At 46.5% G+C, this 14,800-nt stretch overlaps 1 protein-coding gene across 1 annotated transcript; it reads left to right on the forward strand.

Moving 5' to 3' along the window:
• Positions 1 to 13,113: 13,113 nt before the first annotated feature.
• On the forward strand, positions 13,114 to 14,103 carry NPBWR2 (neuropeptides B and W receptor 2). Its single transcript, XM_058176714.1, has one exon. The coding sequence runs from the start codon at positions 13,114 to 13,116 to the stop codon at positions 14,101 to 14,103; it is 990 nt and encodes a 329-aa protein (XP_058032697.1).
• The last annotated feature ends 697 nt before the right edge of the window (positions 14,104 to 14,800 follow it).

Genomic DNA, 14,800 nt, shown 5'->3' on the forward strand with positions numbered 1-14,800 from the left:
TCCGAATCAGGTGTGCCTCTGCAGCTCTGCCAAAGTCCTTGCAAAGTTCTCAAGGCAGGCAGGAGACCAGAAAGTGATTTCAGCAAGATAAGGTAGACTTTGCCTGACTCAGAGAATGCCAGAAAGCAGATCCTTTATATAGGCCATGGGGTGTGGCTCCATGACTCAGCACTTATCCCGGCCTGCCCCTCCCTTCCTTCTGTTGACGTCGCTTATCAATTCTCCTGAAGCGAGGGTCACTCCAGTCTGCAGCTGTTGGTAATTGACCTTCCTCAGGCTCACATGCTGTGGGGGAGGGGGAGGGGTCTAGTTGCTCCGTTTGCCTGGGCATGGAGCCAGAGCTGGGGGCTGGAGGCACTTCTTCTTCCTCAGCCTGTCTGGGCATGGAGCCAGGGCAGGGGCCGGGAGGCATACTAGGACATTCCTCAGCGTTCGGAAGCAGATAAGATGGGCCCGGCTGCAGGGAAAGCGGATGAGGCACAACAGAGGAAGAGGAGGAGGAGGAGGACTGTGGGATCCTTGGTGCCCTCTGAGCTTGGTTATGTTCTTGCAGACATTTCATTACCCAACAAAGTAACATCATCAGGGCTATTTTGCAGCTCCCTGCATGTTCTATGAAGCCGCACTAGAGGCAAAGCCCTAGGCATCTTCTTCTGGAATAGATTGCCCCACACACACACACACACACACACACACACACACACACACACACACACACACACACACACCATTCTTTGTGGCAGCCCCTAAATATTTCCTAAAGCCATTGGAGAGCTCCCAGCACAATCGCACTCTCCGCTGCTCTTTGAGGAGCTAATTTGAGGATCTGGACATGCGTGGCCAGGCTTCAGCTATTGATCATCACTTTGAGGGCAAATTAACGGACTCCTTGACACGGCCGATTAAGTCCAGCCTTTCCTGCTTCTCCATTAGGCCGAGGCGGCTGGTCTATAATCAGCAACAGACAGGCGAGATCTCTCTGCTTCCAAATCCACCCCAACCCCACCCCTTGGAAAAGGCTCCCTAACTGCCCTATGCACAGAGCTCTGCTGGTTGGCAACCTGCCCAAGTAGCAACTGTTAGACAGCCTCTGCTATACCCAGGCTGCCCATTAAATGATCTTATTATCCTTCTTTTAAGAGGAAATGCTTCCCATGACATCCCCAGACTTGCAGGGATTCTCTGTCTCTCTCTATGTGTCTCTCTCTCTCTTCCTCTCTCCTCCCTCTCTTTCTCTCTCCTGCTATCTCCCCTCCCCCCTCTCCCTCTTTTTTCTCCCTCTCTCTCCACTCTCTCTTTCTCTTCCCCCTCTCCCTCCTTCTCTTTCTCTTTCTCTTTCTCTCTCTCCCTCCCTCTTTCTCTTTCTCTCCCCTCCCCCTCTCTCCCTCTTTTCTCTCTCTCCCTCCACCTCTTTTCTCTCCCTCTCTTCCCCTTTCTCTCTCCTCTCTCTCCTCTTTCTCTCTTTCTCTCTCTCTCTCCTCTCTCTTTATCTCTCCCTTCTTCCCCTCCCTTTCTCTTTATCTCTCCCTCTCTCTCTCCCTCTTTTCTCTCTCTCTTTATCTCTCCCCCCTCTTCTCCCTCCTCCTCCCTCTTTCTCTTTCTCTATCCCTCTCTCTCCTCCCCCTCTCTCTCCCTTTCTTTCTCTCTCTCTCCCTCTCTCTTTCTTTCTCTCTCCCCTCCCTCTCTCTCTCCCTCTCCCTCCCTTTCGCTTTCTCTCTCTCCCTCTGTCCCTCCATCCCTCCATCCCTCCCTCTCTATCTCTCTTTCTCTCTCTCTCTCTCCCTCCCTCCCTCTTTCTCTCTCTCCTCCCCCGCCCCTCTTACATATTGAAAGCAGATTACCAGATTTTGATGTTGGTTTGTTTTGGTATCAAGAAACCTATTTTTCTTTTACCAAACCGAATCTTCCAAAAATGCGATCGATGTCTCAAGGACATGATCAGCATGCTGATCTAACCTTTCGTTCCAAACCCAATTAATACAGGACATTATTGCTATATTCACACAATACGTTTAGCCCTATTCAGCAAAGATCCACCAAAAATATTTGCACAATGTGCCAAGACTGATTCGAATTTATTTTGGCTCGATTTATCTTGGCTTGATTTTCAACCTGCTGTGTAAATACTGCTTGTGTCGTACACGTATTTTTCAGAATCATTCAGAATAACAGAAGGGACCTTGGAGGTCCTCTAGTCCAACCCCCTTTTTAAGCAGGAGACCCCTATACCATTCCAAACAAATGACGAGCCAATCTCTTCCTAAAAACTTCAGTTGCTGGAGCACCCACAGCCTTCTGCAGGCAAGTTGTTCCACTGGTTCATTGTTCTAACCGTCAGGAAATTTCTCCTTAGTTCTAAATTGCTTCTCTCCTTGATTAGTTTCCACCCATTGCTTCTTGTCCTGCCTTCAGGTGCTTTGGAGAATAGTTTGACTCCCTCTTCTTTGGGGCAGCCCCTGAGATATTGGAAGACTGCTATCATGTCTCCCCTAGTCCTTCTTTTCATTAAACTAGACAGAGGGGCCTCTGGTGGCTCAGACTGGTAAGACAGTCTGTTATTAACAGCAGCTGCTTGCAATTACTGCAGGTTCAAGCCCCACCAGGCCAAAGGTTGACTCAGCCTTCCATCCTTTATAAGGTAGGTAAAATGAGGACCCAGATTGTTGGGGGCAATAAAAGCTGACTTTGTATATAATATACAAATGGATGAAGACTATTGCTTAACACAGTGTAAGCCTCCCTGAGTCTTCGGAGAAGGGCGGGATATAAATGCAAATAAATAAATAAAAAATACCCGGTTTCTGCAATTGTTCTTCATAGGTTTTATCCTCCAGTCCCTTAATCCAGGGATCTCCAACCTTGGCAACTTTAAGACTTGTGGACTTCAACTCCCAGAGTTCCTCAGTCCACAAGTCTTAAAGTTGCCAAGGTTGGAGAGCCCTGCCCTAATCAGTGGTGGGATTCCAATCATTTAACAACCAGTTCTCTACCCTAATGACGGGCTGCGTAGGTGTGGCCATGGTGGGTGTGGCCAGAGGGTGTGACAGGCAGCACTCGATGTGTGAGGGGGGCAGCGCCGCACACATACACCCACCCACACCATGTTTTGGGCCTAGTAGGCCTCCCTGCAGCCTCCTAGGAGCCAAAACGGGGCACGGGGGGATTCCTGGAAGGGGCGGAGCAGGGAGGGGAAGGGCTAGCCAGCCATTTAACAACCGGTTCGCCTGAACCGGCTCGAACCGGCTGAATCCCACCACAGCCCCTAATCAGCCTTGTTGCTCTTCTCTGCACTCTTTCCAGAGTCTCAACATCTTTTTTTTTTTATATTGTGGTGACCAGCATTTGATGCCGCATTCCAAGTGTGGTCTTACCAAGGCATTATTTTATTTATTTATTATTTTATTTATTTATTTTGTCAATCATGTATAAGATAAGAGGTAAAAGTATAAACATAATTTGGATACATGAAAAGAGTAAGTAAAAAAAGGAATATTAGGACAGGGATGGTAGACACGGAGGTGCACTTATGCACGCCCCTTACAGACCTCTTAGGAATGAGCCTCTGGTGGCTCAGACTGCTAAGACAGTCTGTTATTAACACAGCTGCTTGCAATTACTGCAGGTTCAAGCCCCACCAGGCCCAAGGTTGACTCAGCCTTCCATCCTTTATAAGGTAGGTAAAATGAGGACCCAGATTGTTGGGGGCAATAAGTTGATTTTGTATATAATATACAAATGGATGAAGACTATTGCTTAACATAGTGTAAGCCACCCTGAGTCTTCGGAGAAGGGCAGGATATAAATGCAAATTTAAAAAAAATGGGGTGAAGTCAACAGTAGACAGTCTAAGCTTAAGGTTTTTGGGGGTTTGGGGAAGAAACTACAGAGTCAGGTAGTACATTCCAGGCATTGACCACTCTGTTGCTGAAGTCGTATTTTCTGCAGTTGAGTTTGGAGCGGTTTACCTTGAGTTTGCATTTGTTATTTGCTCGTGTATTGTTGTGGTTGAAGCTGAAGTAGTTATTGATAGGTGGGACATTGTGGTAGATAATGTTATGTACTACACTTAGGTCAGACTGAAGTTGACGTAGTTCTAAGTTGTCTAAATTGTCTAAAGCAGTAGCGTCACTGAAGACTACCTCCAGTCGTGGGTTTCAAAAATTTTTACTACTGGTTCTGTGGGTGTGGCTTGGTGGGCATGGCTTGGTGGGTGTGGCAGGGGAAGGATACTGCAAAATCCCCATTTCCTCCCAATCAGCTGGGACTCAGGAGGCAGAGAATAGATAGGGGCAGGGCCAGTCAGAATTTTTACTACCGGTTCTCCGAACTACTCAAAATTTCCGCTACCGGTTCTCCAGAACTGGTCAGAACCTGCTGAAACCCACCCCTGACTACCTCTATAAAGAAATTCTGAATATTACCACTGATTTCTCAATCTTCTTGTTCACATCATGTAATGTATTATATTTAGGGAAAGAAACAAGATGTCAAAACCGTAATGAGAGCAACTGAGTTTGCATGAGGCCAGGAACCAAAGCAGAGAGAGAGTTTTAATCATGAAGAGGAGGAAATGGTCAGACATGGCAGGAAGAGATTTAATGAACCATTGGCTGCCTATATAAATTGGAAGGTTTCGAACTCTTGGGGTGTCTGAAATAACAACAGGATTTCTCATCCCCGGAGTGAAGAAACATAAGAAATTACTAGGGCCATTGATTTTTTTTTTTTTAAATGACTTGATGCTTACCAGCTACCAATTAAGCGTTAAAAGGAAATTATCCGGAAACTTTGCATAATGAAGTCCTGTACAGTGCCAGGCAGGTTATCTGGACTATGAGGAGCGTTAAAAGACAGACCGCAGCACATCACATGTTGCTTTGAGAAATGAGATATTCCCACGCACGATTTACACACTGCCTCAGAGCTCTTCAAACTTCACTACGCATCAGTGAAGGTTGGAGTTTCTGATTCACGCTGGTTTCCCCATTTATGACTTCGGGGGGCCCCCAAGTCCCTTTTCCCTTCTTTGGAAAGTTGGCAATGTTTTCTTTGAAATGCTGATATTTTAGTTCATTGGCTGTCATGCTGGGAAGGGAGGAAGGAGGGGGGAGGAGGGGGAGGAAGAGGAAGAGGAAGGAGGAGGAGGAGGAAGAGGAGGAAGAGGAGGAAGAGGAGAGAAGATGAAGTTGCAAATTAGTGCAGTAGTGATCTGAGGATATAGAACATAGAATAATTAGAGTTGGAAGGTACCTCGGAGGTCTTCTAGTTCAACCCTCTGCTTAAGCAGGAGATCCTATACCAGCGTTGGCAAACTTCTGCATTCTCGCGTGCCACCCGTGTGTCGGAAGTGGCATGCAAAACCGTTCCGAGACAAATGCGCACCCTCGCCGGCTCCCATCACGTTCCTGCGGTCAAACGTGCGCCGGCCAGCTAGCCATCGCGCACGCCGTGCTGGCGACTCCAGAAGTGCGGTGGTCCATCGCGCATGCGTGATGGATGACGAACCTCTGGCATGCGTGCCGCTTCACGCATGCGTGGTCCACCGGCACCGCGTGCGCCCGATGGCCAGCTGACCGGCATGCATTTGACCACAGGAACACAACGAGTAGCCGGCGAAGGCGCACATTTATCTCGGGGCGGTTTCGTGTGCCGCTTCCGGCACGCGTGCCATAGGTTCGCCAATACTGTCCTATACTATTTCAGACAACTGATTGTCCAGTCTCTTTTGAAAGTGTGAGAAATGGAATTATTCCAGTAAAGAATATAGCCCAAGTCCATATTGTACTCTTCCTAAGTTAACCTGAGTTCTTTTAGCTGTGTAAGACACTTGACAAGGGGAAGTAGGTATGACGGCCTATTCTGAGGAAACAAGCCATAAAATGATGTTTGTACCTGTTGTGGCTCCAGCCTCCCCCCCTCCCCCCCGCCCAGGCGTGGCCCCCTGCCAGAGAGTGACTCAGAGAGTGAGGGGGAAGGGTCGTCAGGGCTCCCTTCTGCAGGGCTGGCCTCTCAGGCAATGCTCCCAGACCCATGGTTGGCCTACCAGATGTCAAAAAGCTCAAAAAATTGTGTGCCACACATTGGCAGTTGTGACACATATTTTGAGTGGCAGGGAGCCGCAGCAGAGGGATGAAAGAGCCACATGCGGCTCCAGAGCCGCTGGTTGCTGATCCCTGCTCTAGACCTATGCAAATAAAAACGTGCAGCTGGCTGGAACCTAGTTAGGGTCCAAAGGTGCCCTCAATGCAGACAGAAAGAGGAGTCTTTTGGTGGTATTTAGGGCATCTCAGAACTGACCATCATGGATCCAGGTTTTAGAATGAACTTCCCCCTGGAATGAACTTCCCCCTGGCCTACGTCAAGTGCCTGATCTTCGGACCTTCCGTCGTGAGCTAAAAACATATTTATTTATTCAAGCAGGACTGGCATAATGGTTTTAATAGTTTTAATTTTAAACTAGGGTTTTTATTGGGTTTTTAAAATCTTTTATAATTTTAAATTTAAACTTTTAATTATCAGCCTTTTGTAATTTGCTAGGTTTTAATTGTTGGTTTTAATTGTATATGTATTGTGTTTTATCTTTGGCTGTACACCGCCCTGAGTCCTTCGGTAGAAGGGCGGTATAAAAATTTAATAAATAAAAATAATAATAATAATAGAATAGATTGGACAAAAGGGAGAAAGAGCTTCTGCTTGCAAGCAACGCCACACACCTAAATATTTTCATTAGGAGAAACAATGTGGCTTAAAACCAAGGGCTGTCTTGATCCATAAACGAGGATTTCGGGAACTGGGCAGAAAAAGTGAATTATTCAGAGTCTAGCTATGATTGAATTCCAAGCCTATTTCATGCTACGTGATTCCCCTCCACCCACTCCCCAGCCAGCTTGATGTGTTTTTTTTTAAAGAGATCCTTTTGCATCCCATGTGTACAGATTCATTCCCTTTTTAAAGACCTTTAATCAATGGGTACCTCTCAGACTGAAAGAAGAGAATAGCTGTAGCTCGGTTGGGATAAGGGGTCTCAGTTCTCGCTGAGTCTGAGGATTGTTTTCTTGCAGACATTTCGTAACCCAGCTAGGTAATATCATCGGTGCTGGAAAGTGTGCAGAGGAGGAGGAGGAGGAGGAGAAAGGAGAAGGAGGAGATGGAGAAGGAGGAGGAGGAGGAGATGGAGGAGGAGATGAAGAAGGAGGAAAAGGAGGAGGTGGAGAAGAAAGGAGGAGGAGGAGGAGGAGCAGGAGAAGGAGGAGGAGGAGGAGGAGGAGGAGGAGGAGGAGGAGAAGATGGAGGAGGAGGAGGAGGAAAGGAGGAAGGAGAAGGAGGAAGAGATGGAGGAGGAGATGAAGAAGGGGAAAGGAGGTGGTGGAGAAGAAAGGAGGAGGAGGAGATGGAGGAGGAGATGAAGGAGGAAAGGAGGAGGTGGAGAAGAAAGGAGGAGGAGATGGAGGAGGAGGAGGAGGAGGAGGAAGGAGGAGGAGGAGGAGGAGATGAAAAGGAGGAAAGGAGGAGGTGGAGAAGAAAGGAGGAGGAGGAGGAGATGGAGGAGGAGGAGGAGGAGGAAGGAGGAGGAGGAGGAGGAGGAGGAGATGAAAAAGGAGGAAAAGGAGGAGGTGGAGAAGAAAGGAGGAGGAGGAAGAGGAAGAGGAAGAGGAGGATTCCTTGGTGTTCTCTGAGCTTGGTGGTTTTCTTGCAGATGTTTCATGACCCAGCTAGGTATTATCATCAGTGCTGGAAAGAGGGAGGAGGAGGAGGAGAAGGACTGTTGATTCTTTGATGTTCTCTGAGCTTGGCGCCTTTCTTGCAGACGTTTCATGACCCAACTAAATCAGGGGTCTCCAACCTTGGCAACTTTAAGACTTGTGGACTTCAACAGTGTAGCAGCTCTTCAGTTTTCTTCATCAACGCGTTGCCTTTATCTGTCGGAGAGAAAAACGGATTTCCTCAGAATCGTTGCAAAGACCAACAGCAGCCGGTCTGTGCTAAAGAAATATGGGTAGCTGATTTGATGATTCCCTTTGCCAGATATCCTTAGATAACGAATGCTACTGTCAGAGCCTCCCTGCCTTCTCCTTCCAATGTTAATATTTGCGTTCTTCTGCAAAATTATTGTAAATAGAAGGAAAGGAAATGGGTGATTAAGTATTTAGAAATTGACTAGAATTTACAATCTCCTGATGATTGGCCCTAAGTCACCTAGCCAGTTTTCATGCCTAAGGCAGGACTAGAATTCCCAATTTCCTGGTGATTGGCGCAAAATCACCCAGCCACTTTTCATGTTTAAGGAGATGCTAGAATTCACCACCTCCTGGTGACTGGCTCAAAGTCAGCTGCACTATCTCCTGGTAATTGGCCAAAAGGCACCCAGCCAGTTTTCATGCCTAAAATGTGACTTTTTTTTTTGATGATTTTTTGATGATTGGCCCAAAGTCACCCAAGTGGCTTTCATGCCTAAATCAGGATTAGAATTCACCATCTCCCGGTGATTGGCCCAAAATCACCCAGTCACTTTTCATGTTTAAGGTGGTGCTAGAATTCACCACCTCCTGGTGACTGGCTCAGCTGCACCATCTCCTGGTAATTTGCCAAAAGGCACCCAGCCAGTTTTCATGCCTAAAATGTGACTTTTTTTTTTTGATGATTTTTTGATGATTGGCCCAAAGTCACCCAAGTGGCTTTCATGCCTAAGTCAGGATTAGAATTCACCATCTCCCGGTGATTGGCCCAAAATCGCCCAGTCACTTTTCATGTTTAAGGTGGTGCTAGAATTCACCATTTTTTGATGATTAACCCAAAGTCACCCAGCCAGCTTTCATACATAAGGCAGGACTAGAACACACCGTCTCCTGGTTATTGGCCCAAAGTCATCCAGTTGCCTTTCATGCCTAAGGCAGAACTAGAACTCACTATCTCATTGCTTCTAATCTGGTGCTTTTACCAGTCGACTATGCTGGCTACATTAGTAAACACCCAAATGTACATTTTCAAAAGAAGTTTGATTCCTATAATTAAATGTTAACAATCTGTCGCATGAAATGTTAACAATCTGTCACTGAAACTGTACTACTCTTGTTTTCCTATAACAACAACAACTAAAAGAAAGAGTATTTCTATAAAGATGACAACTGAGACCACAGAACGTAGAGAAAAAGATTAAAAAATACAGCGCTAATGACTCAAATGAGCACATCATGGAAAAGATCTTGCAAAGTGATCCTGATACAGTAATTATTGGTGTGTTAAGCAGAACAACAACCAATTAAACAAGGTGACAGGAACCAAATATTTTGGATACGCTGAGTGCAGATTTACAAACAAACAAAATATGCGTTCACTTGCATAATTTCTAAGTTCTGGAACTTGACTTTCCAAACCATACCCATTTTAAAAAAATGAATTCTTTGTTCTTTGGATTGGTTTATTATTTTCTTTTTATTGAGGCTGAAGATGATCACACAATGAGGGCCGATTTTTTAAAAAAGGGCAGGAACTGTCCCAAGTTTTGTTTTAGCCCTGCTTTGATCAACTCTGGGTTTTGCAAATCACAAAATCATAGAGCTGGAAGGGACCTCAGAGGTCTTCTAGTCCAACCCCCTGCCCAAGACAGGACACCTCATACCAAGTATCTCCAAACTTGCCAACTTTAAGAAGTGAACTTTGACTCCCAGAATTCCCTAGCCAGCATGAGTGGCTGACGAATTCTGGGAGTGGAAGTCCAGAAGTCTTAAAGTTGCCAAGTTGGAAGAGCTCTGCCTTCTACCATCCCAGACAAATGGTTGTCCAATCTTTTCTTGAAAAACTCCAGCGATGGAGCTTCTACAACTTCTGGAGGCAAACTGTTCCACTCATTAATCATTCTCATTGTCAGGAAATTCCTCCTTATTCCCAAGTAATTGATGAGCTTCCAGCTCTGGCTTCTTCTCCTGCCCTCTGGAGGATAATGGAGAATAAGTTGACCCCACTCTTCTCTGTGACAGGCCCTCAAAGTCCTGGAATAGGGTTATCATGTCTCCCCTAATTCATCTATTTGTTAGGCTGTAATGCTGAATGGTCACTAAAGGAACTGTTGTAAGTCCAGGAATACCAGCACTTCATCTTGTAAGCCCAAATTTCCTTTGCTTCAATAAAATCATAACGCAAGGAGGAAAATATCTCTTCACAGTATTCCCTAAGTAACCCTAAGCTGGATGGATGGAGAGGGGGGGGGAGGGAGGGACGGAGGGAGGGAGATGAATACAGTAGGTAGATGATGGATGGATGGATGGATGGATGGATGGATGGATGGATGGATGGATGGATGGAGATATAGATGAATGGATGGATGGATGGATGGATGGATAGATAGATAGATAGATAGATAGATAGATAGATAGATAGATAGATAGATAGATAGATAGATAGATGAGATAGAGATAGATAGATACATAGATACATAGATAGAGAAAATGATACAGAGATAGATAGATAGATAGATAGATAGATAGATAGATAGATAGATAGATAGATAGATAGATAGATAGATACAGTAGGTAGATGATGGATGGATAGATAGATAGATAGATAGATAGATAGATAGATAGATAGATAGATGATGGATGGATGGATAGATAGATAGATAGATAGATAGATAGATAGATAGATAGATAGATGATGGATGGATGGATGGATGGATAGATAGATAGATAGATAGATAGATAGATAGATGATGGATGGATGGATAGATAGATAGATAGATAGATAGATAGATAGATAGATACAGTAGGTAGATGATGGATGGATAGATAGATAGATAGATAGATAGATAGATAGATAGATAGATAGATAGATAGATACAGTAGGTAGATGATGGATGGATAGATAGATAGATAGATAGATAGATAGATAGATAGATAGATAGATAGATAGATAGATAGATAGATGATGGATGGATGGATAGATAGATATAGATAGATAGATGATGGATGGATGGATAGATAGATAGATAGATAGATAGATAGATAGATAGATAGATAGATAGATAGATAGATAGATAGATAGATGATGGATGGATGGATAGATAGATAGATAGATAGATAGATAGATAGATAGATAGATAGATAGATAGATAGATAGATACAGTAGGTAGATGATGGATGGATGGATAGATAGATAGATAGATAGATAGATAGATAGATAGATAGATAGATAGATAGATAGATAGATAGATACAGTAGGTAGATGATGATGGATGGACAGAGAGCTATACAGTAGGTAGATGATGGATGGATGGATGGATGGATGGATGGATGGATACAGTAGGTGGATGATGATGATGGATGGATACAGTAGGGAGGGAGGGAGGGAGGAAGAGAGGAAGGGGAGAGACGGAGGGAGGGGGAGGGAGAGAGAGAGAGATCATTATTTTCCAGGAAGACCGGAGTTAATTTTGATCGTGCCTCCTGCACCACCCAAGCACCTCTTCGTAGGAAGAGGCAACGTCAGCCGAGCGGAGCCTCGCTCCCTGCCTTTCGCAGACCAAGAGGGGCTGAGCCATGCTCAGCTGAGGATCGGGTGGGCGGCCGGAGCGAAAGCGCCCGTCTCGACGGGATAAGAGATCCCAAGTGGGAGGAGGAAACGCACAGTTCACACAATCAAGAACAGCCGATCCGGACACGCTTCGGGTTCTGCAGCTCCGGAAGGCGGGATGAGCGCGCAACTCCACCGCATCTCTCTCCTGCTGTAGCTTTTGTAGAAGACGGGGTGCTCTTTTGCTGGGTGCAGGGATCTTGGTGGGGGCGGGGGGGGGAGAGAGAAGCGTAGGGAGGAAAGGTTGGTCTGTCCTCCCCATCGTTGCCCCGTTGAGGAATTTTGCCCGGCTGGGAAGATGTGCCTTGGAAACTCCGCAATAGGTAAGGCAGAAAGGTGTGGGGGGGGGGTTTCTGCGCTGTGTGTGAATTTATAAAGTACCCTCGCTCTTCCCCCCCTCTCTCCCTCTTCTTCTCCTTCCTTCCCTCCCTGTCTCTCTTTCTTTCTCTCTCTCTCTCCTTCTTCTCCTTCCTTCCCTCCCTGTGTCTCTTTCTTTCTCTTTCTCCCCGTCTCCCTTCCCCTTTCTCTCTCCCTTTCTCTCTTCTCCCCCTCTCCCTCTTTCTTTCCCTCTCTCTCTCCCTCCCTCCCTCCCTCTCTCTCTCCCTTCCTCCGTTTCTCGCCCTTTTTCTCTTTTCGGCTTTGGCACTCTGTTCATCTCAATCCTTTGCTTCCCGATTCTACCGGGATGGGGTAGATTGCAAACTCTTGTGACTACTTCTTCTTCTTCTTCTTCTTCTTCTTCCTCTTCTTCTTCTTCTTCTTCTTCTTCTTCTTCTTCTTCTTCTTCTTCTTCTTCTTCTTCTTCTTCTTCTTCTTCTTCTTCTTCTTCTTCTTCTCCTTCTCCTTCTTCTTTGCTGCTGCTGCTGCTACTGCTCCTCCTCCTCCTCCTCCTCCTCCTCCTCCTCCTCCTCCCCCCCCTCCTGGCTGATCAAACAGGGCACATGGCATTGGGTGTGTGTGTGTGTGTGTGTGTGTGTGTGTGTGTGTGTGTGTGTGTGTATTGGGGGAGAGTGTTGAACCCTGTAGGGAGGGTTAAAAGCATGTCTGATTTTCTCTCTCTCTTTCTCTCTCTTCCTTTTCTTTTTCCTGCAGGGTTTTAAGGAAATGGCTGCTGCGTGCGTTCGTTTCCAGAGATTGTTTCTGTTCTGGGCTGGCATACAAAGCTCCTTCAATTTTTGTTGTGGGACCCAATTGAGATGCGTTCTTGCATCCCTCTGATGAGAAAAGGGGGCTATTGGGGGTGAGGATCGAGGAGGCAGGCACTGTCCAAGGAGTTAACCAACTTTCTTTGCAAGCCGGAACTCTCTTTAAACCGCCCATCTAAATCCTTTTCAGCTGTGTTTGTAACCCTGGCAATCGTTCGGGTTTTTTTGTTTTTCCCCCTTCTCCTGCTTTGCTCCAATCAGCTACCCTACTGTGTGTCTGCTTCACTGGAACTGACCCGCAAAGTTTAAGAAGGGCTTTTTGTAGCCCTTTCTGGAAAATGGCCGAGCCTTTCCTCACGGGTCACATCGTTTGAAGGACAAGCCCTCAGCTGGAGGTCCAGACATGGCAAACGCTTCGGAGGATAGAGAGCTGGGCACCAACGCCACCAGCCTTGGACCCGAAAACTCTACCGTCTTCAACTTCACCTCCCAGGAGTTTCAATCCCCAGATTTCTACGTGGTCCTCCCAGTCATCTACTCGGTGATCTGTGCAGTGGGTTTGACCGGGAATACGGCCGTCATCTACGTGATCTTGAAGGCTCCCAAAATGAAGACAGTCACCAACATGTTCATTCTCAACTTAGCCATCGCCGATGACCTTTTCACCTTGGTTCTGCCCATCAACATCGCCGAACATCTCCTGCACTACTGGCCCTTCGGCGAGGTCCTTTGCAAGGTCATCCTCTCCGTTGACCATTACAACATCTTCTCCAGCATTTATTTCCTGACCGTCATGAGCATCGACCGGTACTTGGTGGTACTGTCGACCGTCCGGTCGAAGAGAATGCCGCACCGTACCTACCGGGCAGCCCGTCTCATCAGCATCGGCGTTTGGGTCCTGGTCACCCTGATTGTCTTTCCCTTCTTCATCTTTGCCAACGTCTACAAAGATGACTTGAACATCACGAGTTGCGGGCTCAATTTCCCCAAACCGGAAAGATCCTGGTTCAAAGCCAGCCGGATCTACACGCTCTTGCTGGGCTTCGCCATTCCGGTTTCCACCATCTGTGCCCTTTATGCAAAGATGCTGTACAATCTGAGGCACATGAGCTTAAACTCGAACGCCAAAGCTTTGGACAAAGCGAAAAAGAAAGTCACCGTTATGGTTTTCGTGGTGTTGGCGGTGTGTCTCTTCTGCTGGACGCCCTTCCACCTGGCCACCATCGTGGCTTTGACCACGGACTTGCCCCAGACCCCCGTGGTCATCGGCGTCTCTTATTTCATCACCAGCCTGAGCTATGCCAATTCGTGCTTGAATCCTTTCCTCTACGCCTTCCTGGATGACAGCTTTCAGAAAAGTTTCCGGAAGATGTTAGAATGCAGAGCTGCTTGAAGCAAAAACCTCAGATTCCCGACCAACGTGGGGCTTAGTCAACACCACTCCTCTTGCAAACTTCGGGCTTCGGGGTCCATAAAACCTATAGGAGGAGTTTGAGTGTACATCATTCTCTACGCAGGTAGTTCTCGACTTACGACTGTGAAAGAGCCCCCTCCCCCCCAAATTTCCACCGCTAAGCGAGACACTTTAGTTAAGCGACCTTTGCCCCATTTTACGTCCTTTCTTGCCCGCTGTGGTTGTTAAGTGAGTTGCATGGTTGTTAAGCAAATCTGGCTTCCGCCGTTGACGTCGCTTGTCCGGAGGTTGCCAAAAGGGATCACGTGACAATCTCCACCCCCCACCCCCCCGCCGGGAGACAACGACTGTCATAAATACACGAATTTTGATCAAGCGGTCATGGGGGCTGCTGCAATGGTCGTAAGGGTGAAACATGGTCAGAAGTCGCTTTTCTCAGGGCCGTCGTAAGTTCGAACGGTCACTAAACGGAGGGCTGTAAGTCAAGGACTACCTGTACATTTCAGTGTTTTAAATCATGTTTAGGTAATTTTGCTTTGCTCCAGTGCCTAATAATATATGTAAACCAGGAAGGGTAGAAGACAAGATATTTAATTTAGCAGCTGTGATGTTCTTAATCTTGGTCTTCCTCTGCCCCCTGGTGGATAAGAACAAAATTGCTCCGTGAATAAATAGC

This window comes from Ahaetulla prasina, chromosome 3 (genome assembly GCF_028640845.1).
Source record: "Ahaetulla prasina isolate Xishuangbanna chromosome 3, ASM2864084v1, whole genome shotgun sequence".
NCBI lineage: Eukaryota > Metazoa > Chordata > Lepidosauria > Squamata > Colubridae > Ahaetulla > Ahaetulla prasina.

Excerpts from the sequence above, each read along its gene's own strand:
- NPBWR2 (XM_058176714.1), top strand. The coding sequence starts at position 13,114 with ATGGCAAACGCTTCGGAGGATAGAGAGCTGGGCACCAACGCCACCAGC.